The sequence below is a fragment of the Hyla sarda genome, chromosome 5 (genome assembly GCF_029499605.1).
Source record: "Hyla sarda isolate aHylSar1 chromosome 5, aHylSar1.hap1, whole genome shotgun sequence".
In the NCBI taxonomy this organism is placed as follows: domain Eukaryota; kingdom Metazoa; phylum Chordata; class Amphibia; order Anura; family Hylidae; genus Hyla; species Hyla sarda.
The window spans coordinates 122,259,313-122,286,736 of record NC_079193.1 but is presented as its reverse complement, the minus strand read 5'-3'; the positions used below and the strand labels follow the sequence as shown (position 1 = coordinate 122,286,736).

Sequence of the window (27,424 nt, the reverse complement as noted above, 5' to 3'; positions counted from 1 at the left end):
ATTAGTATACACACACAACAATACCAAATATGTATACTTTTTTGTAAAATAAATGAGTGGTTATAATTTTTATTAGGGAAGGGGCTTTTAAGTCAAATACACAGTGATTGCATAGTATGATCGGAGCTCTCCGATGTGCACATTGAGCTAACTGGCACTTGTCATTAATGCTTTTAAACATCATGATCAGCTTTGAAAAGAGCGTGAAAAGTGTTCATCAGTGATGATCCTGCTGACAGTAGGCATCCCTCACTGCCTACCAAGTGAGCACAGCTGCAGCGCTTGCTTCATACACACTTAACACTCCAGGGTACGCCCTTTATCGTTGAGTCCTAGATGGCAAAGGTGTATAGGTACGCCCAATGTTGTGTAGTGGTTAAAAGATATGTTTGTGTATCCCTTCTGAATCATCACTTTTCTGGCCCCCACACAGTTATTCTATTACTTATGAGAGTCAAATGCACAAAAACTCGCTGTGCTTGCTATATTTATTTTCCACCAATTATTATTATGCTTACCTCTGAAAACCATTTTGAGAAGAGACTGTGGCTATTAATCTCCACGAGTTGACCATATCTGTATCTAGAAAATAAAATGTAACAAGGTGAATTATTCATACTACTATGATATAAAGTCCACCAGGGCTGGTGCAAGGATTTTTGCCACCCTAGGCAAAAGCTAATTTTGCCGCCCCCTTGACTAGCCCACCTTACTACTGGGGTAACACATTGTAACAAGCCCCCTCCTCATGTAATTCGCTTACTACTGGGGTGACACTGTAAGAAACCTCATCTTCATGCTGCTGGCTGAGTGGTTCGGATACTGGTTGTCTAACTTTCTTGCGGGAGGCAGAGTGGCACCCCCCATCAAGAGGGAGCTCTAGGCAGCTGCCTATTTTGCCTATAGGCTGAGGCAGCCCAGAAGACTACCTATTCTGACTCAGATTGTTGTGATAGCGATCTATCCCGTGTAAGACCTCTATGCCTGGCCTGAATAAGCAGATATAACCACTGCGGACAAACCTTATCAGATAGCTGAACTCACCAATACTGTTTTTATCCACAAGCTGGTTTATTCGGTACATAAAACAACAGGAATACAGCAGAATGAATGGATTTCAGTATTATGCAGTCAAAAGATGATGCTTTCCTTTGCTCAGCATGCAGAATACATGAGTCCCTGTTACATGTGGCAGATGCAGACAGCCATGACAGGATGTGATGCCCTAAGCAGGGGTGTGGCTACATACAAAGGAAAGGAGTCATAGCTTTCAAGAGAGAGAAACATGTGCATTACCAAAAAAGGCCACAAGGCAAATAACTAACCCTAGATAAATCCATAGGAAATGGATCAAAGAATAAACTATGTAAATTCTGTCTACAATAATGAGAACATTAACTGTGTAACAGCACACTACCACCCACACACTTGGATTCCTAACAAGTCTCTTACATTGGAAAAAGACAGGACTACTTGAATTATCTCCCTGAAAGACTGCCTAAAGGATTTAATGGGAATACGTCATTAGATGACCCATTGTTTGGCAAGTTTTCAAGTCAAATATATATTTTTACATTTTTCATTTTATAATTTTCCTCTATAAATTAACCCCTTAAGGACACAGCCTATTTTGGCCTTGAGGACACAGCCAATTGAAGTTTTTGCCTTTTTTGTCCCTCCTCGCCTTTTAAGACATGCCGGTAACTCTCATGTGACCAAAAATCAACCAAATATGTTTCCGTTAAAGGTAACACCTGTATATAAATCATTTAGGATCTGAACATTCACAATAGCTTATGCTCACAAATCCCTCATAGCAGTCATTAAATTGGTGCAGATTTATTAAAGGGGTTATCCACCATAAGGTGATTTTAGTACGTACCTGGCAGACAGTAATGGACATGCTTAGGAAGCATCTGCACTTGTCTTGGGGCTAAATGGCTATATTGTGAGATTACCATAACACTATGGCTAGCGTTTTGTCAACTGGTATTTCCTGTTTGACTTTTCTTTTTTGCCTACAAATCCCATGCATAAATATCCAAACTATTAAAATAAAATGTTAATGATACTGTACGGTGAACGGCGTGAACGTAAAAAAAAAAAAAAAAGTTTTTTGTTTTCCCAGTCCTTCCCACCCACAATAGGCGGGGCAGAACGGGGAAATCGAAGAGGACTGACGGTAAAAGATCCACTTACCCATTCGGAGGCAGCGGGCGACGGAGATCGGCGACCGGCCGACGATGTCGTGCGGCTGGATCCTACGGAAGCCAGTGAGTTGCCTAGCAACATCTTGAGGGTACAGTTTGAGACTACTATACAGTGGTCTCTAACTGTAGCCCTCCAGATATGGCACAACTACAACTCCCAGCATTCCCAGAAAGCTGTTTGTGCATGCTGGAAAATGTAGTTTTGCAACAGCTGGAGGGCTACAGTTTGAGACCACTATACAGTGGTCTCTAAACTGTATCCCTCCAGATCTTGCAAAACTACAACTCCTAGCATGCCCAAACAGCTTTTTGCTGTCTGGGCATGCTGGGATTTGTAGTTTTGCAACATCTGGAGGGCCACTGTGGCCCTCCAGATGTTGCAAAACTGCAAATCCCAGCATGCCCAAACAGCTGTCTCGGCATGCTGGGAGTTGTAATGCGTACCTCCAGCTGTTGCATAACTACATCTCCCAGCATGCCCTCAGGTGATCAGTACATGCTAGGAGTTGTAGTTTTGCAACAGCTGGAGGCACACTTGTTGGAAAATACTGAGTTTGGTAACAGAACCTCCCAACTCCCAGCATGCATGGTCTGTCAGTACATGCTGGGAGTTGGAGTTTTGAAACAGCTGTAGGTTTGCCCCCCCCTGGTGAACGTACAGGGTACATTCACACAGGCAGGTTTACAGTAAATTTCCTGCTTCAAGTTTGGGCTGCGGCAAATTTTTCGCCGCAGTGCAAACTCCTTGCGGGAAACTCACCGTAACAGGCCAGTGCGTATGTACCCTAAAAACACTACACTACCACATAATACATGGTAAAACACTACATATTCACCCCCAAGAAAAATGAAAAACGTATTGTATGGCAGTGTTTCCAAAACGGAGCCTCCAGCTGTTGCAAAACAACAACTCTCAGCATTTCCGGACAACCACTGACTGTCCAGGCATGCTGGAAATTTAGCAACAGCTAAAGGCACCCTGTTTGGGAATCACTGGCGTAGAATACCCTTATGTCCACCCCTATGCAATCCCTAATTTAGTCCTCAAATGCACATGGAGCTCTCTCACTTCGGAGCCCTATCGTATTTCAAGGAAACAGTTTAGGGCCACATATGGGGTATTTCCGTACTCGGGAGAAATTGCACTACAAATTTTGGGGGCTTTTTCTCCTTTTACCCCTTATGAAAAGGAAAAGTTGGGGCCTACACCAGCTTGTCAGTATAAAAAAAAATAAAAAAATTTACACTAACAGGCTGGTGTTGCCCCATACTTTTTATTTTCACAACCGTTAAAAGGAAAAAAAGACCCCCAAAATTTGTTACACAATTTCTCCTGAGTACAGAAATACCCCATATGTGGGCGTAAAATGCTCTGTGGACGCACAACAAGGTTCAGGAGTGAGAGTGCACTATGTACATTTGAGGCCTAAATTGGTGATTTGCACAGGAATGGCTGATTTTACAGCGGTTCTGACAAACGCAAAAAAAGAAATACCCACATGTAACCCCATTTTGGAAACTACACACCTCGCGGAACGTAACAAGGGGTATAGTGCGCCTTAACACCCCACAGGTGTTTAATGAAAATTCTTCAAAGTTGGATGGGAAAATGAAAAAAAAAAAAATTAATAAAAAAAATAAAAAAACATTTTCACTAAAATGCTGGTGTTACCCTAAATTTTTCATTTTCACAAGGGAAAATAGGAAAAAAGCCCCCCAAAATTTGTAACCCCATTACACATACCCCATGTGTGGATGTAAAGTACTCTGCAGGTGAACTACAATGCTCAGAAGAGAAGGAGCGCCATTGGGCTTTTGAAGAGAAAATTTGTCCAGAATTGAAGGCCACGTGTGTTTACAAAGCTCCCATAGTGCCAGGACAATGGTGCCGCCCCCCCACATGTGACCCCATTTTGGAAACTACACCCCTCACGTAATGTTATAAGGGGTACAGTGAGCATTTACGCCCCACAGATGTCTGACAGATTTTTGGAACAGTGGTCCGTGAAAATGAAAAATGTAAAATGTAATGTAAAAATGCCAGTGGGGTGTAAATACTCACTGCACCCCTTATTAAATTCTGTGAGGGGTGTTGTTTCCAAAATAGGGTCACATGCTGGGAGGTCCACTGTTCTGGCAGCACGGGGGGACTTTGTAAAAGCACATGGCCCCTGACTTCCATTTAAAAAAAAAAAAATTTCCCCAAAAGCTCAATGGCGCTCCTACTGTTCTGAGCATTGTAGTGCGCCAGCAGAGCACTTGACGTCCACACATGGGGTATTTCCATACTCAGAAGAGATGGGGTTACACATTTTGGGGGGCATTTGTCCTATTATCCCTTGTAAAAAAAAATAATTTGAGGGAAAACTAGCATTTTTGTGAAAAAAATAAAATAATTTACACATCCAATTTTAACGAAAAGTCGTCAAACACCTGTGTGGTGTTAAGGCTCACTGGACCCCTTGTTACGTGCCTTGAGGGGTGTAGTTTCCAAAATAGTATGCCATGTTTTTTTTGCTGTTCTGGCACCATAGGGGCTTCCTAAATGTGACATGCCCCCCAAAAACCATTTCAGAAAAACTCACTCTCCAAAATCCCACTGTCGCTCCTTCCCTTCTGAGCCCTCTACTGCGCCTGCTGAACACTTGACATACACATGAGGTATTTTCTTACTCAAGAGAAATTGGGTTACACATTTTAGGAAGATTTCTCTTCTTTTACCCCTTGTAAAAATTCAATAACTGGGTCTACAAGAACATGCCAGTGTAAAAAATGAAGATTTTGAATTTTCTCCTTCAATTTGCTGCTATTCCTGTGAAACACCTAAAGGGTTAACAAGCTTTTGAATGTCATTTTGAATACTTTGAGGGGTGCAGTTTTTATAATGTGGTCATTTGTGGGGTATTTCTAATATGAAGGCCCCTCAAATCCACTTCAAAACTGAACTGGTCCCTGAAAAATTTCGATTTTGAAAATGTTATGAAAATTTGGAAAATTGCTGCCATACTTTGAAGCCCTCTGATGTCTTCCAAAAGTAAAAACATGTCAACTTTATGATGGAAACATAAAGTAGACATATTGTATATGTGAATCAATATATAATTTATTTGGAATATTCATTTTCCTTATAAGCAGAGAGCTTCAAAGTAAAAAAAAATGCAACATTTTCTATTTTTTCATCAAATTTTGGAATTTTACACCAATAAATGATGCAAGTTTCGACAAAATGTTACCACTAACAAAGTAGAATATGTCCCAAAAAAACTCTCGGAATCAGAATCAAAGGTAAAAGCATCCCAGAGTTATTAAAGGGGTACTCCGGTGCTTAGGCATCTTATCCCCTATCCAAAGGATAGGGGATAAGATGCCTGATCGCGGGAGTCCCGCCGCTGGGGACCCCTGGGATCATGCACGCGGCACCCCGTTTGTTATCAGTCCCCGGAGCGTGTTCGCTCCGGGACTGATTACGGGCGACTACAGGGCGGACAGCGTGTGACGTCACGCCCCCACCCCCGTGTGATGTCACGCTCCGCCCCTCAATGCAAGCCTACGGGAGGGGGCGTGATAGCTGTCACGCCCCCTCCCATAGACTTGCATTAATGGGGGAGCGTGACGTCACACGGGGGCGGGGGAGTGACGTCACACGCCGCTCGCCCTGTAGTCGCCAGTGACGTCACACGGGGGCGGGGGAGTGACGTCACACGCCGCTCGCCCTGTAGTCGCCAGTAATCAGTCCCGGAGCGAACACGCTCCGGGGACTGATTACAAACGGGGTGCCGCGTGCATTATCCCGGGGGTCCACAGCGGCGTGACTCCCGCGATCAGGCATCTTATCCCCTATACTTTGGATAGGGGATAAGATGTCTAAGCACTGGAGTACCCCTTTAATGTTTAAAGTGACAGTGGTCAGATGTGCAAAAAAAGGCCGAGTCCTACACTGAAAATTGGCTAAGTCCTTAAGGGGTTAAACTGTAAGGTGTCCCCTATGACTTGGTGAAGTGGAAGTTGGCACGCAGTTTAGCAACCTTTAGAAGACAAAGGAATAGTGAATTTAGGAATATCTATGAACATTTGACATATTTAATGCACAGTTTTATACTGTAAATAGCATTACCTGCTTGACAACCTGATGGACAGCTTTTGAGCCAATGCTTTGCAAAGTGATGTTTTCCCAGTACCAGGTGGACCTAATGGATGGCACGTAAAAATAGGGTTGTTAAGGGGTATACCTACCATAAAATAAAAAAGGAAAAAAATACCTTTATTTTTTTTGCAGGTGTATTAGTTTGAGGTGTAGGATTATTAGTTATACACTTTTCCTCTTATCTGCATAATTTTTTGCAAATGTTATCTCTATATACGGTAAATTTCTCTATATACAGTAACCGCTGTTTAATTTGTGCAGATTTTGTGTGGCTTTTTCACTGAAAATTATGCAAATTAAATAAAACGGAATTGGGGAAATTTATTAAGGCTGACTTTAAAATAAACAAAATTTTTAAGCAACTTGATGAGTAGCATAAACATCCACAAGACAGAAAAGATGCACAAATTAAAATATTGCACGCCAATGTAAAACATTAAGCAAATGATAAATTCTTCCAATAAGCTAATTTTTTTTGCTGCAGTCCTGCAGCATTTCCACAGAAAAACCTAAAGCAGATTTATTGTAAATATTGGTAAAAAAAAAATAATTAATAAATAAAATAAGGTTCCTTTCACTATTGTTCTCATAATCTGAAATTCCTCAACCTTATTCCCACCCACTCTGATCCCCTGCCGTGATGTCCATTCCAATGGTGCCTGGTCATGACTAAGAAGCAATTATTGTTTTGTTTTGACACACAGGAAGAGCCCACTCTGCCTATCACTAACAGTAGCACAACCACTTTTAATTTGACCAAAAACTGCGTCATGTTTATTTTTTATTAAAGAAAAATGTTAGCTTTATTTTTTATTAAAGAAACATTTTAGCTCTACTGTCCATCTTATACAAGTATAAATACAATAGGGTTTCTTTACTAAGAGTGCAGTGTAGTTTTCTTTGTGGGTTTTAGTTCCCAACAGGAAGGTATTTACTAATGTTTCCCTATATTTTGCATACTTCCCTATGTTTTGCTTTTTTTTTTTTTTTTAAATTCTGATCTGTTGGATTTTTCCCAGCTCAAATTCACCACATTCTCTGTGGCAACCTTATAGTAAATATGTTGGGATTTTTCAAAATTGTCGGGGACACGACCCTTTTGTCAGGACAACGTCCCCTTTTCGGATTTTTCTTTGGTCATGCGACACAATTTGAAGAAAAATAAAGACGGGATCACGTTTCTAAATAAACCCCATTGGGTGAGATTTGTCAAGACCTGTGCTGGGGAATAATTAACCAGTTGCCAATAGCAACCAATTAGTTTGCGTCTTCTATTTTTCAGAGGCTTTTTCAAAAAGATGGATTACTTACTGGTCTGTTTTTCAGTAGCTCATGAGAGAACCCCTGAAGAGGACCTCCTACCACAGGACAGGAAACATGAGAATATAAAATTAAGCCAAACCTCTCCACGCCTCAGTTCATAGGAAAGTACTCCTATAGGGAGCCCAAATGGAAAAGAGCTAAAAAGTTCCCTGAGGGACCCAGGGTAATCAGAATATATTCAGCAATCCCTTAAAGGCCTAAGCCCCGTTGGGAAAAATTCCCTTATACTAGGAATTCCCCCTTTTTAAAAATTCCTATATTTTATTATATTCATTTAAAATATTCGCAAAATATAAGCGTACACACATATATGGTGTTTGAAAACACAAAGGATATGAGTGGTAACACAACACCACTTCATTCAAGAGTTGATCGTTTCCAATATACCTAAAGGGTCTAGAAGGAGTTATTTCACGAATACATTTCATTTGGAGTTACTCAAAAACCTCCTACTATGGACCCTAGGCATTCCTCCTTATAATTATCTCCACTCATTCCTCTGCTATTTAAAATATAATAACCGAGGACCTCCCCGATGTTTCACCGATCTAAGTCACCTTTATCAAGGCTGAGGTGAAGTGTCTAAACAAACTCATACTGAGCTTATATTCTTGCTTCTTCGGCGAGTCATAGATCTCCACGTCATTCGCTATGGTTCATGACCAATAGAAAATTTCCCTTATCATCGGGGTATAGGCGGAGGGAATCATTTTCCCCCAATTCAAACCTTACACATCATTAGTTCCTCTTCACATGACTAGAACTATTTAATCTATCCATGATACAATATGGTCTAAGTCACAGGGTCGGTCCATCGGTCATCTGACCGGGATAGTTGGTCATGTGGTGTCACCCTCCGATCACCTGATCAAAAGAAGCCATAGTACTCACCCCAGACAAAAGGGTTGTTTCCCGAAACCTCAAATCACCTTCATCCCCCTCTCTCTCCATATGCTATTTGTGGAGAGTTACAGTAGGGAAAAAAGTATTTAGTCAGCCACCAATTGTGCATGTTCTCCCACTTAAAAAGATGAGAGAGGCCTGTAATATTCATCATAGGTACACTTCAACTATGAGAGACAGAATACAGGAAATCCCATTGTAGGATGTCTAATGAATTATTGGAAAATTCCTTGGTAAAATAAGTATTTGGTCACCTACAAACAAGCAAGATTTTTAGCTCTCACAGACCTGTAACTTCTTTATTAAGAGTCTCCTCTGTCATGGCACCTCTTTGAGGTTGTGGACAGGGGTCTTTTATACTGGTAACAAGTTCAAACAGTCACACTCCAAACTTCAATATGGCCAAGACCAAAGAGCTGTCGAAGAACACCAGAAACAAAATTGCAGACCAGCACCAGGCTGGGAAGACTGAATCTGCAATAGGTACGCAGCTTGTTGTGAAGAAATCAACTGTGGGAGCAACTATTAGAAAATGGAAGACAGACAAGACCACTGATAATCTCCCTCAATCTGCGGCTCCACGCAAGATCTCACCCCGTGGTGTCAAAATGATCAGAAGGACGGTGAGCAAATATCCCAGAACCACACGGGGGGACCTAGTGAATGACCTGCATCGAGCTGGGACCAAAATAACAAAGGCTTCCATCAGTAACACACTGCGCCGACAGGGACTGAAATCATCCAGTGCCAGACGTGTCCCCCTGCTTAAGCCAGTACATGTCCGGGCCCATCTGAAGTTTGCTAGAGAGCATTTGGGTGATCTAGAAGAGGATTGGGAGAATGTCATGTGGTCAGATGAAACCAAAGTAGTACTCAACTAGCGTGTTTGGAGAAGAAAGAATGCCGAGTTGCATCCAAAGAATACCATACCTAGTGTGAACCATGGGGGTGGAAACATCATGCTTCGGGCTGTTTTTAAGCAAAGGGACCAGGACAACTGATCGGTGTAAAGGAAAGAATGAATGGGGCCATGTAGCGTGAGATTTTGAGTGAAAACCTCCTTCCATCACCAAGGGCATTGAAGATGAAACGTGGCTGAGTCTTTCAGCATGACAATCATCCCAAAAACACCGCCCGGGCAACAAAGGAGTGGCTTCGTAAGAAGCATTTCAAGGTCTTGGAGTAGTCTAGCCAGTCTCCAATCTCAACCCCATAGAAAACCTTTGGAGGGAGTTGAAAGTCCATGTTGCCCAGCAACAGCCCCAAAACATTACTACTCTAGAGGAGATCTGCATGGAGGAATGGGCCAAAATACCAGCAACAGTGTGTGAAAACCTTGTCAAGACTTACAGAAAACGTTCGACCTCTGTTATTGCCAAGAAAGGGTATATAACAAAGTATTAAGATTAACTTTTGTTATTGACCAAATACTCCACCATAATTTGCAAATAAATTATAAAAAAATTAGACAGATTTTATGAATTATTTTTCTCATTATGTCTCTCATAGTTGAGGTATACCTATGATGAAAATTACAGGCTTTTCTCATGTTTTTAAGTGGGAGAACTTACACAATTGATGGCCCACTGTAGTTTCAGAGAGAAAAGATTTATGTCTTTGACCCATTCAAAGTGATCAAACGTTTGAACTGGAATGAAAGATAAACCCTTCAGTAATGGTGTTCACTCTTCTAAGGTTAGGTTATGAGTTGAGAGATTGGAAATCTGCATATTGTCAGAATTTTCTTTATTTTCATATAGGGTATCGATTACATCATCCTGGGTTGCAATGGTAAGGTAGGTATCATCAAATTGAGTATAATTCCCTGTTGTCCTGGTGGTTGTTTTATTTGGGTGGGGTTGTTCTGATTCAACTTTTAAAAAAGAGGTTGTTGAAGATGATGCATTTATAAGAGGAGTTACCATTCTCTGGGCTCTCTGAATTGTGTTTGTATTTAGTTGCACAGGTAGAGGGCCTGCTTGGCCTCGTATATAATGATCTAATTTCGGATTTTGGGGAGGCATTGAGAGTGGTTGTTGTTGTACATAAGAAGGAAATTGCATACCAGACCTAAATCCAGATCTATTCTGTGGTGTTCTGTCCCCACATGTTCCTTTTTTTATTTCTCCCCCTACCTCCCAAGGAATTTGGTATGGGTGTTTTTTAGAATTGGGGTAAAAATTTTATTTATTACCTTTCTTCTTAGTTCCTATGGAACCGTTACTTGAATCCAAAAAGGTGTCCTCCGTATAGGAGTTATCAGAATTGGAAAGTCTATTCGATCTCACTCTGTTACTTTTCAAGTATCTCTCTTTATAGGTGTAGACCCTATCATTGGTAAAATATGTGTAGTCCCTAATATATTTTCTATGTTTTGTATTCTTTAGTTCATTTGTTTCCAAGTTTTTCTGTAATTTGGACTCAAGTACACTGCTCAAAAAATATTTAAAAGGGAACACTAAGATAACACATCCTTGATTTGAATGAATGAACTAATCGTTTGAAATACTTTAGTCTTTACATACTTGAATGTACTGACAACAAAATCACACACATATCAATGGAAATCAAATTTATCAACCTATGGAGGTCTGGATATGGAGTAACACTCAAAATCAAAATGGAAAACCACACTACAGGCTGATCTAACTTTGATGTAATGTCCTAAAAACAAGTCAAAATGAGGCTCAGTAGTGTGCGTGGCCTCCACGTGCCTGTATGACCTCTCTACAACACCTGGACATACTCCTGATGAGGTAGCGAATGGTCTCCTGAGGGATGTCCTCCCAGACCTGGACTAAAGCATCTGCCAACTCCTGGACAGTCTGTGGTGCAACGTGGCGTTGGTGGATGGTCAAGACATGATGTCCCAGATGTGCTCAGTCTGAATAAGGTCTGGGGAACGCACGGACCAGTCCATAGCATCAATGCCTTCCTCTTGCAGGAACTGCTGACACACTCCAGCCACATGAGGTCTAGCATTGTCTTGCATTACGAGGAACCCAGGGCCAACCGCACCAGCATATGGTCTCACAAGGGGTCTGAGGATCTCATCTCGGTACCTAATGGCAGTCAGGCTATCTCTGGCAAGCAAATGGAGGGTTGTGCGGCCCCCCCACAGAAATGCCACCCTACACCATTACTGACCCACCGCCAAACCGGTCATGCTGGAGGATGTTGCATGCAGCAGAACATTCTCCATGGCATCTCCAGACTGTCACGTCTATCACATGTGCTCAGTGTGAACCTGCTTTCATCTGTGAAGAGCACAGGGCGCCAGTGGCAAATTTGGCAATCTTGGTGTTCTCTGGAAAATGCCAAACGTCCTGCACGGTGTTGGGCTGTAAGCACAATCCCCACCTGTGGACGTCAGGCCCTCATACCACCCTGATGGCGTCTGTTTCTGACCGTATGAGTGGACACATGCACATTTGTGGCCTGCTGGAGGTCATTTTGCAGTGCTCCTCCTTGCACAAAGGCGGAGGTAGCAGTCCTGCTGCTGGGTTGTTGCCCTCCTATAGCCTCCTCCATGTCTCCTGATGTACTAGCCTGTCTCCTGGTAGTGCCTCCATGCTCTTGACACTACGCTGACAGACACAGCAAACCTTATTGCCCCAGCTCACATTGATGTGCCATCCTGGATGAGCTGCCCTACCCGAGCCACTTGTGTGGGTTGTAGACTCAGTCTCATGATACCACTAGAGTGAAAGCACAGCCAGCATTAAAAAGTGACAAATACATCAGCCAGGAAGCATAAGAACTGAGAAGTGGTCTGTGGTCACCACCTGAAGAACCACTCCTTTATTAGAGGGGTCTTGCTAATTGCCTATAATTTCCACCTGTTGTCTGTTCCATTTGCACAACAGCATGTGAAACAGATTATCAATCAGTTTCTTTCTCCCTACGTGAACATGGTATTATGGGTGATTATTAACCCCTATATACCAATTTCTATTGTACACATGTTTCCAAACTGGAAACCTCCCACCAGGACCTAATACAGTAGATTGATTGTAGGTTTTTTCAAAGTACAAAAAGCCTGTTGGATATCTATCTGGTGTAGTGGCAAATTCACTACTGAAAAGACAGGAGATGCCTCAGATTGGTATATATCAGCATTATTAGGTTGGTTAATAAAACCGGACATTGGTACAAATATTGGAACATATATTGGAATAAATATCACGGTTTATTATACTGCTTTCTAATAGAAGAACCAAAAAGTTCCCTGAGGTACCCAGGGTATTCCAAATATATTCAGCAATCCCTTAGAGGCCTAAGCCCAGTTGGGAAAAATTCCCGTATACTAGGGATCCCCCTTTAAAAATTACTTTATTACATTAATTTAAAATAGAAAAAGAAATAGAGTGCATGCATATATGGTGTTTAAAAACACAAAGGATGCGAGTGGTAACACAATATCACTCCATTCAAGAATTGATAGTATACCTCTTTAGGTACCCCTTTGGTCTATAATGAGTTATTTCACAACTGCATTTCATTTGGAGTAATACAAAAACCTCCTACTATGGACTCTAGGTATTCCTCCTTATAAATATCTCCACTCACTTCTCTGCTATTTAAAACAAAATAACCGAGGACCACCCCGTCATTTCGCTAATCTAAGTCGGCTTTATCAAGGCTGAGGTACAAGTGTCTAAACGGAACTCATACTGAGCATATTTAAGCTGTTTGTGGGTGTGCGCTAGCTCACCGCGCTTCTTCGGGAAGTCATAGATCTCCACCTCATTCGCTGTGGTTCATGACAAATAGAAAATCCCCTCATCATTGGGGTATAGTTGGAGTGAATTCTATTCCCCCCAATCCATATCCTACACATTATTAGTTTCTCCTCACATGCCTAGGACTATTTAATCTAGCCAGGTGACCAAATGGTCTAGTTCACAGGGTCGGGTAATCTGATCGGGATTATTGGTCATGTGGTGTGAATCACATGACCAAACCTCGGGTCACCTGCTCCATAACGCCGTAGTAATGATCTTTCCGAAATTATCAGTCACATGATATAGAACACGTGACTACCCCTCCGATCACCTGACCACCTACTTATGCATATCTTTTTTTTGGGGTGGTGGAAGCACGATTTTGTTTTTGGTAATGATGAACTGGTGAAGTAAACGGAACACATTTTATTTTGGGGCAAGTATTTGGACGATATTAAATTTTTTTCGGAAGGAACACTACCATTATTTTTGAAATATGTCAATGTCTTCAATTAGAATAAAATTGGAATGAGATTTACCCATGAATTGGGAGGTAAGACCATAAATTTTTTTGGATTCGACAATATATATTGATTGAAAACAAAGAATTAAGACCACTGTTTACACAAAACCATGGCTACAAATAGACTAATACATTGGAATATCTGGCATCCAAGTTCCCTAAGAAAAAGTATCCCAACAGGACAATACTTGCGAGCAAAGCGTAATTGCTCGCAGGAAACCCATTTCCAACAAGAGTGTGAACCTGATGTCCAGCTTTTAAGTTACAGGTTATCCTAAGAGGTTTTTGAGGCAGGCATTTAACAAAGAATGTAGGAAAACAAGCAATACTGTAAGGATCCGGACTAGTAGCAGGAAACGGTACAGGTGGTGGATCCTCTGTGCCAGAGAGGGAATGGCGTGGACCGTACTGGAGAATCGGTTCTAAGTAGTTACTGGTTTTCACCAGAGCCGGCCGCAAAGCGGGATGGACTTGCTGCGACGGTAACTACCAGGTCGTATCCTCCGGTAGCGGCTCAACCTCACTGGCAACTGAAACAGGCGAAGTACAGAAGGGACTGGCGTAGTCAAACGTAGCAATAGGTCAGGGCAGGCAGCACGGGTTCTCAGGCAGTAGGCATTAGCAACGGGTTCGGCAACAGGCGAGGTATACACAAATAACGCTTTCTCTAGGGCACTGAGGCAACAAAGATCCGGCAAGGGCTGGAAGGGGCAGAATACATTTATAGTAGTGGCCATAATCGGATTAGACCAGGCACCAGTCAATGGTGCACTGGCCCTTTAAATCTTACACTGTCGGCACACGCGTGCCCTATAGTGCATGGACGCGCGCGCCGGGAGCCACGTGGGCGGGGAGCATTGGAGAGAGCCAGAGCGGGCACGGGTAAGTGGAGCTGGGATGTGCACGGGGACATCCTGCAGCGCAGACCGCGTCCCCGACAGGAGCAGAGACAAAGTGTCCCCGGACAGAGTGTCCGACCAGGGCACTCCGCTGGGACAAACGCTGTGAGCGCTCCGGTCCTGGACCGGAGCGCTCAGCGTTACAAATACTTTATTAGAGGACAAAGAGAATACAGATGGCCCAAAACTAATAAGATGTGTAGGTATGTACGATGCTTATGCCGTTAGAAAATCCCATTATAGTCTATGGGATTTTTCTAATGACCGTTTTAACTCGTTATCGCCCGTTATTAATAACAGCGGTTATTTTGTGACGGGCGATAGTAACGGGAGAGAGAGTGCATGCACTATTTCTTCCGTTCATTCACCCGTCACAAAATAACGGGCGATAACGGGTTAAAAGGGCTATTAGAAAAATCCCATAGACTATAATGGGATTTTCTAACGGCCATTTAATGGCCGATTTCCAGGGTTTTCATAACAGGCGTTTATAACGGTGGAATTTTTATAGTGTGAAAGCAGCCTTTTAGGTATAAAACCTAGTATAACCTATAGGAATTATAACCCTGTGGACATTGTGCGAGCTGCAAATTTCTACCTAAAAAGAAGAAGTCCTTTACTAATCCAATTAATAATTAAACATATAAAAGCAGATACTTCATAAATTGCAGCAGTACAAAGTTTACACAGCTGAATGTGAATGCCCGCTACTATATGTGGGAAAGATCACTTAACCCCTTAACCCCTTAAGGACGCAGGACGTAAATGTACGTCCTGGTGAGGTGGTACTTAACGCACCAGGACGTACATTTACGTCCTAAGCATAACCGCGGGCATCGGAGCGATGCCCGTGTCATGCGCGGCTGATCCCGGCTGCTGATCAATACAGATCCCGGCATCTGCGGCAGTTCGCCATTTAAATGAACGATCGGATCGCCCGCAGCGCTGCTGCGGGGATCCGATCATTCATAACGCCGCACGGAGGTCCCCTCTCCTTCCTCCGTGCGGCTCCCGGCGTCTCCTGCTCTGGTCTGTGATCGAGCAGACCAGAGCAGGAGATGACCGATAATACTGATCTGTTCTATGTCCTATACATAGAACAGATCAGTATTAGCAATCATGGTATTGCTATGAATAGTCCCCTATGGGGACTATTCAAGTGTAAAAAAAAAAAAGTAAAAAAATGTAAAAGTAAAAAAAAAGTGAAAAATCCCCTCCCCCAATAAAAAAGTAAAACGTCCGTTTTTCCCTATTTTACCCCCAAAAAGCGTAAAAAACATTTTTTTATAGACATATTTGGTATCGCCGCGTGCATAAATGTTCGAACTATTAAAATAAAATGTTAATGATCCCGTACGGTGAACAGCGTGAACGAAAAAAAATTAAAAAAGTCCAAAATTCCTACTTTTTTAATACATTTTATTAAAAAAAAAATATAAAAAATTTATTAAAAGTTTTTTATATGCAAATGTGGTATAAAAAAAAAGTACAGATCATGGCGCAAAAAATGAGCCCCCATACCGCCACTTATACGGAAAAATAAAAAAGTTAGAGATCATCAAAATAAAGGGATTATAAACGTACTAATTTGGTTAAAAAGTTTGTAATTTTTTTTAAGCGCAACAATAATATAAAAGTTTATAATAATGGGTATCATTTTAATCGTATTGACCCTCAGAATAAAGAACAAATGTCATTTTTACCATAAATTGTACGGCGTGAAAACAAAACCTTCCAAAATTAGCAAAATTGCGTTTTTCGTTTTAATTTCCCCACAAAAATAGTGTTTTTTGGTTGCGCCATACATTTTATGATATAATGAGGGATGTCATTACAAAGGACAACTGGTCGCGCAAAAAACAAGCCCTCATACTAGTCTGTGGATGAAAATATAGAAGAGTTATGATTTTTAGAAGGCGAGGAGGAAAAAATGAAAACGTAAAAATTAAATTGTCTGAGTCCTTAAGGCCAAAATGGGCTGAGTCCTTAAGGGGTTAAAGGGGTATTCCGCCCCTAGACATCTTATCCCCTATCCAAAGGATAGGGGATACAATGTCAGATCGCTGTGGTCCCGCTGCTGGGGAGCCCCGGGATCCCCGCTGCAGCACTGCGCTATCATTACTGCACAGAGGGAGTTCGCTCTGCACGTAATGACGGGCAATACAGGGGCCGGAGCATCGTTATGTCACGGCTCCGCCCCTCGTGACGTCACAGCCCGCCCCTTTTAATACAAGTCTATGGGAGGGGGCGTGGCAGTTGTCACGCCCCCTGCCATACACTTGCATTAAGGGGACGGGCCGTGATGTCACGAGGGGCGGAGCATAGATGTCACGCTGCTGCGTCCCCTGTATCGCCCGTCATTACGCACAGAGCGAACTCGCTTTGCTGTAATAATATCGGAGTGCCACAGCAGGACCGCGGCGATCAGACATCCTTCGGATAGGGGATAAGATGTCTAGGGGCGGAGTACCCCTTTAAGGACGCAGAGTTTTTCCATTTTTGCATTATGATTTTTAGAAGGTGATGAGGAAAAAATTTAAACGCTTAAAATTTTGCACATAAAATTCTGTAGGTCCATACGGTTAAAATGATACCCTACTTCTATAGGTTTATTATTGTCGTACTTCGGAAAGAAATCCTAACTACATGCAGGAAAATTTATATCTTAAAAATGTTCATCTTCTAACCCCTATAACTTTTTTATTTTTCCACGTACGGGCCGGTATGAGGGCTAATTTTTTGCATCATGTTCTGAAATTTTTATCAGTATCATCGTTGTATTGATCGGACTTTTTGATCGCTTTTTATTCATTTTTTTAATGATATAAAAAGCGACCAAAAATACGCTATTGGGTGTACGCCATTGATCGTGCGGTTTAATTAACTATATATTTTTATAGTTCGGACATTTTCGCACGCGGCGATACCACATGTTTATTTTTATTTACACAGCTTTTTTTTTTATGGGAAAAGGGGGGTGATTCAAACTTTTATTAGGGAAGGGGTTAAATGACCTTTGTTAACTTTTTTTTTTGCAGTGGTATAGCTCCCATAGGGGGCTATAACACTGCACACACTGATCTTTTACCCTGATCCCTGCAAAGCCATAGCTTTGCATGGATCAGCGAGATAGGGGCTCGATTGCTCAAGCCTGTAGCTAAGGCTTGGAGCAATCAAACCCAGATCAGACGCGGCCGAGCAAGGTAAGGTGGTCTCCACTCGCGTCCTAGCTGATCGGAACATCAGGATTTTATCGTGATGTCCCGATCAGCCCGACTGAGCTGCCGGGAAGCGTCTACCTTTCATTTTTAGACGAGGGCGATCAACTTTGATCGCCGCGTCTAAAGGGTTAATAGCGCGTGGCACAACTATCGGTGCCGCACGCTATTAGCCCAGGGTCCCGGCTATCGTTAGCCGGGACCGACCTGGTGTGATGCGTAGTCACGGAGTGAGCCCGTTTTAAACACCGGGATCGGGCGCGGGGCGTACAGGTACGCCCTTCGTCCTGAAGGAGTTAAGAACTCAGACGGAGAGTGGGCAGGCACATTAGTACCAACCGAACTACTTTTTAAGACATGAGAGGAAGGTCCATGGATGTAGATTGTATTCCCTTAAATTTTAGGGCATTTGCCAGATGAAAGCTTCACTTAGGAGAGGAGATATTGATAACCTCTTACAAAAAGGATATAAATGGATTTTTATATTGGACTGCAGAACCCAGAAGGGTTTGAATGAGGGTTTTTCTTATACAGCATTTCTTAAATAAGAGGTTGGCAAAAATTACTATCTGATGGATAAAACCTACTGTGAGCTTTATGAGTAGAGTTCCATTTGGATTTCGAAGTAAAAGGATAGAACCATAGATACCTAGCATATTAAAATAAAAATAAGAATAAAAAATATATAATAAAATTACAAGAAAAGCATCATAACGAGAAAAATAAGAACAACATAAAAAATATAAACAGGTACAAAGTAGAAAGAATATGGAGCACTCACCAGGTAACCTTGATAGTGGTGTCTTTATTATGAATCATCCACATAGGTAAAAGATCTGTAGCTGAGTGAAGCAAGGACCGAAAGTGCACCAAAGGGTAATTATAAATGTAATAATTGTTCCTTATGGCCACAAAATATGTGAAATCCATCACAGTGAGACTTAATCACCTGTAAATCTGATTTTGTTGTCTATTGTTTAACATTTTATATAGGCAAGATGAAGAGGAGATTGTTTGAACGCTTTAAAGAACATCTAAGATAGATTAAGACACGGATAGGAGCCACTAAATTCATAAAACATAGTGGAAATTCATAAGAGTGACACTAATTACATACAATTTGCTGGCATAGAAAGGGTATCACCACTAAAGAATGTCGTAGACTGGCATTTACGGTTACTACAAAGAGAAGCATGGGGAATTATGCATATGGACACTACAGGCCCCCTAGGGTTAAATGAGCGGAATGAGCTGCATGTATTTTTAATAATATTCCTTTTGGATACTTACCTGCGGAATTTCAGTTCACTAACCTGGTGTTTTGTTTTTAATATATATGCTTTCTTGTTGTTACTGTATCTGTGCATGCTCATGTATTTAAAGCACGACTACCAGCGGACTGACGTCATCGATGGGCCTGATAACACGCCCCTGTGCGTGAAACGGCTGCCTAAGCCCGATGCATGCTACTGCCTCCGCTCCCTGCTTCACACAGCTACAGATCTTTTACCTGTGTGGATGATTCATAATAAAGACACTACTATCAAGATTACCTGGTGAGTGCTCCAGATTCTTTCTGCTTTGTACCTGTTTATGCCATCGGAGTTGTTTCCATATCTGTGATGCACCGCTGATCTGCATGTGCCACATAGCCCACCTGATTCTCTGCGTGAAATTGGACAGTGTTCACATTATATTCAGTGCCAGGTGCTTACGTTTCTTGGCTATCCTTTGTGCACGACTGTCTATTACCTTGAGCACAGATATTTTTGGTCTAATCCAGTATGGATATTGATCCGCAGAGAGCAAGTGGACAATGTTATTAGTGCGGGGAGAGCAGAGGCAGGTGCATTTTTCCAGTCTTGTGAACTGAAGGACGAACTGCAGGTCATTGGAATTTTGGAATAACACTTTAGCTGATAAAGAAGCTCGCATGTTTTGGACTATCCAATCCTTACAAGTATGTGTGCAATGTGAAGGAAACCTAGGGGCCTGAGAATCTATAAAGCTCCAATACAATATGCAGATCCTGAATTTTTAGCAGTTTGGAACCAAGCACACCTACAGCACTCCCTACGATTACAGGATTTAATCCTATAAAAAAAACAAAAAACATATGGAGTGTGAAAAAAATACTGAAGAACTATGTAAAGCAAAAGTGGAGCTGCGCACACGATTATCTAAGACAAAATTTGCTTCCTTTGTGAAAAAACCTTGATTAAAAAAATGCTGCAGTTATTATCTATTCTGAAAGAAGTAAAGAAAAACAAATATATATATGAGACAAATTTAACTTTGAACAAGATATGGTGTTTACATGTAACAAAAAAGGAGAAGCATCTAGAACCAACCATAATAAATCTGGGAACTCGAAAAAAAATCTTTCAAACGTAAAAAGATACAATCAGATTTTTTGACAACTGAATCTGATTCCAGCACCTCAGAGGGATCTAATGATGGCAATATGTCTACAGCTAACTACTCTGGATCCAAACCAGCCCCTTTAGGCGCAAAATCCGGAGGGGAGGGAGAAGGAGGAACGGAAAGAAGAAAAATTCCATGGAGGAGAGTAAAGAAAGGGATGTCGGTAACCTGGAACGATCAGAACCAGTAACCCTAGTGATCAACATGACAGATGTGGAACTCTCTGATTCCTGTAGATTCGTCCTGAACAAAGGACTGAATTTCGGTCTTGCAGAATCCTTTAGTCAAGAGACATTTGGGATAGACTTGTTTAAAGCCGTACACAAAATTAATCTTGCCAAATTTTTTTTCCGACAATAAGAATAATAATAAAGAGAGCACAGTATCAAAAAGTCCTAAAGAGGGTGACGAACCATGTAGAATTAGTCCTTTGGGTTTTTCTGCTGTTAAAGGTTTTTCTGACCAAGAGTAAAGCTAGGTTCACACTGTGGAATCTCTGGGCAGAAAATTTCCGCCCGGAGATTCCAAGTATGACCAGCGCCGACTGATTCAGTCGGCGCTAGGACCACGCCGACACTGCAGTCTCCATTAGACTGCAATGTGTTCCGCATGTATTTCCGAAAGAAGAATGAGCAAAGCCATTCTTCAGACGGAAATTTTCAAGCGGATTTTACGTTCACAAATTCCGCTTCACAAATTCTGAAGCAAGAATAGAAACCCATTCACTATACTATACATTTTAGTAAGTGCAATTTCTGCCTGCAATTTCAAAGCGGAATTGCAGGTGGAAATTCGGTAGTGTGAACCTAGCCTTAGAGATCACGGCATTACTAGCTAGTGAATTTTCTGATGATGGGGATGACGTTGTTTGAGATGAAAAGCCTAGTGAACCCATTTTTAGGTGGTACAAAGTCAAAATTTTGTAATCATATGCCTATGGGTAGCACTATTGATTTATCAATCTGTTCTTCGGGAAACCAAAGCTCTCATGTACCCACAAGTACACCCTAATATCTCTGTGGCTGATAGAAGTGCCCTCACATAGTTGTCTTACCACCCAGAGATTATGGTATCCAAAGCCGATAAGGGTGGTGCGGTGGTGGTTGGGTATCGCAAGGACCACCAGGCCAAAATTGTTGGTTCTATAATATTCTGATATATTGATCGCTATATCTATACTCATATGCCTTTGTTAAATGCTATATACTCTTGCTAAAATATAGCAGAATAACTCTGTTTCTCCTTAATTTCAGCTTGCTCTTTGCTTGTAATTAAGAAGAGAACCTTGGATAGAGCCAAGATACAAGAAGTTAGCAGTTGAAGTCTAAACATCGGGCTTTGTGGAAGGATAGAAAAATCTCAAGATAGAGGAGTTGCAACATAAGTGACATGCTACGCCATGCTCAAATGACCAATCAGCATATAAAACGATGATTGAGGCAATAGTTTTACCCTCCCCTTTTTGTCAACTGAAAAAACTAATGTGATTGTCTAATTAAGACCCGACAGAGCTCCTTGGGAGTGCTGAGAAGGGAATATACACCAACATTGTCTGGTGTAAATTTGCTTATGTCGACACTCAGCAAAATAGCACGGCGATAGTCACTCACAGTTTAAGGCCTCACTGCAAGGCATCCTTGACAAAGTCACCAACCAATTGGGCAACCATATGGTATACGGGCCTTTGAACATTAATCCTACATTTAAAATATAGAACAAACTGCGTTCCCTCTTGAGGAAATATACTGATCTTAGTGAATCTAAATCTACAGTTGTTAAACTATTTATTGATCACCCAAAGTATCCATATTGGTACATTCTGCATAAAATCCACAAGTCACTGAGCCAGCCCCCAGACCGCCCTATAGTGGCCGGGATAGGCATTATCTAGTTATCTAGATTGCTTATAATCCCCAATTTTGAGTGCTATGCCATCTTTTTTGAGGGACACAGGTAAACTGTAACATTCTGGATAGTTTTTGTTGGCAAGAAGGGCACCAACTGGCATTGATAGACGAGAGCCTCTATATCTGCATTCCTCATGATGCGGGCATAGCGGCAATCCAAAAATGTCTATGGAGTGCAAAAAAGTCACAGGACTTCATTAATTTTGTTAGTGATAGCCCTAGGTTTATTTTGGAAAATAGTTCATTCAGCTATCGTAGGGACTGGTACAGATAAAAACAGGGAACTGCGATGGGCACTACCATCTCTTGCACATATGCAAAACTTTTTTTGTCTGTACTAGAACAGGAATTAGTTTTTTCCACCAGTAATGGTTTCTCCCAACACATTAAGTTATTTTTGAGATTTATCGATGATATTTTTGTCGTGTGCGTGTGTGTGTGTGTGTGGGGGGGGGGGGGGACACTGAGGCAGAATTTGGTGAGTTTGTTTCCTATTTAAACACTCAGAATGAATCCAAAATGACCTTTACACATCAGTTCAGAGGCAGTAAATTAGAATTCCTTGATGTAGAAATGATAGTCTCCAATGAAAAACTAATCACAACAGGATTTAGGAAAAATATATCCAAAAATGCCCTCCTCCACTTTAACAGCTCGCACCCCAGAAACATTAAATAGAGTATCCCCTACAGTCAATTTGTTCGGTTGAAACGGATTAATAATAAGCATGACTGTTTTTTGATACAGGCTGAAGAGTTAAAAAAATAGATTTAAAGAGCGGGCATATCCTGATGTCATTGTCAAAGAAGCTTTCGCTAGGAGTGAGAGTATAAGCAGATCCCAATTACTGAAAGATAAGAAAACAAGGAAAAGATAGGGATTCTAGATTTATTTTTTCATTCCAAAAATTCATTCCAAAAGAAATAATAGATATACAGCGCTTAGCGGTCATGTGATCCCTTTTGTGCTCACGTGATCCATCACAAGTGACGTTCTGTGCCTGCGCGACACCCCCCCCCCGGTGATGTTCACGTGGTAATATACTTGCGTGATGCGCTGGTGAGGTCGCGTGATGCCGCCGCATCATGTGACAGGTTGTCACGTGATGATACGCTCATGTGACCCCTTTGGTCTTTATCGATGGGGTCACGTGATTTAGTCGGTGCCGCCACGTCATATGACGCGGTTGTCAAAACTGACTAATAGTAGGTGAGTCAGCCTGGTCATGTGACCGGGCGACTCCGGAAACACCATCAGAACACGAGATGCACCGGAAGTAGACGCTGGATACTCGGCGCGCTAAGGTGGTGAAGGATACGCACTCCCAGTGTTATGCAAGTAAAAAAGGGAATAGATTTTAGTTTATATATATATGCCTGATGAAGAAGGTGCTCAGTGTATACCTTTGAAACGCGTCGCGATTAAAAAGAAATTAATTTACTCATTGGTTCCTGATGTGATCTATGCAAACTGGAGGACTAACACTTCCAGCCATCTTGGACAGGGGGGGGGGGGGGGTCTGGATTAGGAATATTCCAGCTTTCCCCCCAACGAAGTGAGTGTTACCTAGACCCTCCAAAAAAGAGGTTTTATTGTTATATTATTGTCCTTCTCTGAGCGCTGGTTCTTTTCTATTTTTACTGCCGCATGCCTTGCTACCCTACGGACCCAATATATATGGATCCGGAATACCTGGCGCTCTCCCCTATACTGGATTATTGAGAAGCACCTGAATTCCTGTTGTTTGGTTTATACGCGACTCCCGGCTCTCAGGTGTTCTGTGGGAACTCATCCATTCTGGGTGTAGTTCACCACACACACCGGGTGAGTGGCCTTTTATTATAAGAATATTTTAACTTATTGGTGTTGGATTTGAGCGCTATCTGTATTTTTTCTAATACATATATTTTTTAACCCAGAGATAGGTGTAACTAGCGTTATCCCCCTGTTATCCCCCTGTAATGTCCATCAAAATTTCTAATAATACAATCTAATAGGATTGTGGCAATTTTCTAATAGGATTGTGGCAAAGATTCAAACAGTCAATTATTAAACCAATTTTGAAGACTGGAGTATGAAGGGAAGGAGGCATGTAGAAAAAGAAGGAAAGGAGAAGGGGGGAAGGAGATCAGGCGCAGGGGCAACTAGCCATAGAATGAAGGAAAAGGGAGAGGGGATGGGGAGAGGGGGGCATGGATAAGTTAGTATCACCAGGGGTAAAAAAGAAAGGAGAAATGCAGAGAGAAAGGGATAGTAGGCAATAATCAGAGAAAGAGATGGAACAGGATGAAATGAGAAAGCAATCTCCAGAAATCTTGAATAATATTTTGGAAGGTGTCCAAAAAACTAACAAATCCTTCTTGGAGGTTCAATAGAATTTGGGAGGTGTAATGATGGACATATCATTGATTAGAGAGGATATGAAAAATATTAAAGAAAGAATAGGAGAAGTGGAACAAAGAATAAGCTCGGTGGAGGATGTGGCAAAAGTGTCAGAAAAAGTAAGTAAATCAACAAAATTGTGCTAACAGATGTCAGTTAAAATCAGATTTGGAGGATAGGAGCAGACATTCAAATTTAAGAGTGCTGGGAGTCCCAGAAAAAGTGGAGGGAGGGGAGTGTTTGAAATTTATGATGCAATGGTTGAAGGAAAACTTTGGAGATAAAAGGAATGTTGCACTCAATGATGGTGGAGAACCCATAGGGTACCATCTCAACCCCTTCCTCCAGGTTCCAGACCCCGCTCTATTTTACTAAAATGAATGTCCTCAGTAGATATAGATTATATTCTAAAAAGGGCACGTAAAGATCCTGAAAAGATTATTAATGGCAGTAAAGTGTTAATATTCCCTGATTATTCTAAAGAAATGCAGCAGGCGAGAACAAATTTTCCCCAGGTAAAGAGAAGACTGAGGGAAGAAGGAATAAAATATTCACTGATGTTCCAGCAAAATTGAGGATTGAGTATAAAGGACAAACCTTGTTTTTTGAAACACCAACAAAAACAGTAGAGTGGTTGGATGGCGAGGCAGTTAAATGAGGGACCCCCTTATTTAAAAAAAAAAAAAAAAAAAAAAGAATTTATATTATTTGAATTTTAAGAAATTAATATGGTGCGGTTGGGTTAGGCTATTTTAAGAGGTAATGCTAACCCAAGAATCAATGGGAGAGCGTTCCAAGAGGGGAGTGGGTAGGGGGAGGGAAAAACAGTACTAGGGTTTTTTTTTTCTCTATACAGTTACATGTTGAATATTTTGGTGTGGAATATAAGAGGATTGTCTGAAAGAGTAAAATGGGAAGCGGTGTTTAGGGTTGTATTAAGACACTTACCAGGAGTCATATGCCTTATAGAAACACATTTAAATAAGGATAACGTATAAATGTTATATAGAAAGTGGGCAGATCGAGCATATCATTCAACCTATTCTAATTATGCTAGATGGGTAAGTGTCTTAATACATAATGGAATACAGCTGAAAGTGTTGGATGATAAAAATAGATAGTGTAGGGAGATTTGTATTTTTGGAAGTGTTATATGAGGGAAAAAGAATGATTTGGCCTTTTATTTATTTCCCACCTCTTTTTAATTTATCAGTTTTGCTAATATTATGTAAATCAATTCAGACCTGCGATTTGCGGCTATTCGGGCCAATTGGGTCCCGAACTGGTGACCCGACCGCCCTGAAGATAAGTATGATCAGAGCTGGGGGGGTGCGCTGTCTGGGCATGCTGGGAGTTGTAGTTTTGCAACTGTGTAGTGGTCTCTAAACTGTGGTCCTCCAGGTGTTGCAAAACTACAACTTTCAGCATGCACTGACTGTCTGGGCATGCTGGGAGTTGTAGTTTTGCAACATCTGAAGTGGCACTGTTTGGAGACCACTATACGGTGGTCTCCAAACTGCAGCCCTCCAGATGTTGAAAAAACTACAATTCCCAGCATGGCCAGACAGTCGGGGATGCTGGGCGTGTAGTTCTGCAATATCTGGCCCTACATATGTTGCAGAACTACAACTCCCAGCATGCCTGGACAGTCTGGGCATGCTTGGCGTTGTAGTTTTGCAACATCTGGAGGGCTACCGTATGGAGACCACTACTTAGCGGTATCCAAACTGTTCTTCCCCAGTTGTTGCATAACTACAACTACAAACATGCCCAGACTGTCCAGGCATGCTGGGTGTTGTAGTTCTGCAACATCTGAAGGCCAGATATTGCAGAACTACACGCTCCGCATCCCTGTCTGGCCATGCTGGGAATTGTAGTTTTGCAACAGCTGTAGGCACACTGGTTGGGAAACATTGAGCCAGAGTCAGTTTCCTAACTCAGTGATTCCAACCCGTGTGCCTCAAGCTGTTGCAAAACTACAACTCCAAGAATGCACTGACAGACCGTACATGCTGGGAGTTGTAGTTTTGCAACAGCTGGAGGCACAAGGGTTGGAATCACTGAGCTAGAGTCTGTTTTCTAACTCAGTGGTTCCCCACCAGTGTGCCTACAGCTGTTGTAAAACTAAAACTCCCAGCATGTACAGTCTGTTAGTGCATTCTGGGAGTTGTCATTTTGCCACAGCTGAAGGTTTGGGGTGCCCCCCCATGTGAATGTACTGGGTACACGGGCGGGTTTACAGTGGATTTCCTTCTACAAGTTTGAGCTGCGACAAGTTTTCCGCCACAGCTCAAACTCCCAGTGGAAAACTTATTGTGAACCCCCGCCTGTGTGAATGTACCCTAAAAACACTACACTACACTACACTAACAAATAATACAAATAAGTAAAACACTACATTTACAACCCCGTACACCAATAAAAATGAAAAACGTCTCATACGGCAGTGTTTCCTAAACGGAGCCTCCAGCTGTTGGAAAACCACAACTCCCAGTATTGCCGGACAGCCATAGACTGTCCTGCCAGGCTGGGAGTCTTGCAACAGCTGGAGGCACCCTGTTTGGGAAACACTGCTGTAGGGTTTTGGTGGAGCCCTACCCTTGTAACCGGGCCCGCCCCTATTGCAAATTCCTTATTTAGGCCTCAAATGTGCATGGCGCTCTCTCACTTCAGAGCCCTGTCGTATTTCAAGGCGGTATTTCCGTACTCGGGAGAAATTGCGTAAAAAATTTGGGGGGGATTTTTCTCCTTTTACCCCTTATGAAAA

At 41.9% G+C, this 27,424-nt stretch overlaps 1 protein-coding gene across 8 annotated transcripts in view; it reads right to left on the bottom strand.

The window, feature by feature from the left end:
- The window catches only part of TRIP13 (thyroid hormone receptor interactor 13), a 339,103-nt gene that overhangs the window by 180,856 nt on the left and 130,823 nt on the right, over positions 1-27,424 (bottom strand). For 7 of the 8 annotated variants that reach the window (XM_056520206.1, XM_056520208.1, XM_056520207.1 and 4 more), the window contains 2 exons: positions 6,325-6,439; positions 519-582 (listed from right to left, as the gene is read on the bottom strand). In XM_056520206.1, coding sequence (XP_056376181.1) covers positions 519-582; positions 6,325-6,439 — 179 coding nt within the window. The remainder of the gene's footprint in view (positions 1-518; positions 583-6,324; positions 6,440-27,424) is intronic. The other variant, XM_056520205.1, reaches the window with a different exon arrangement.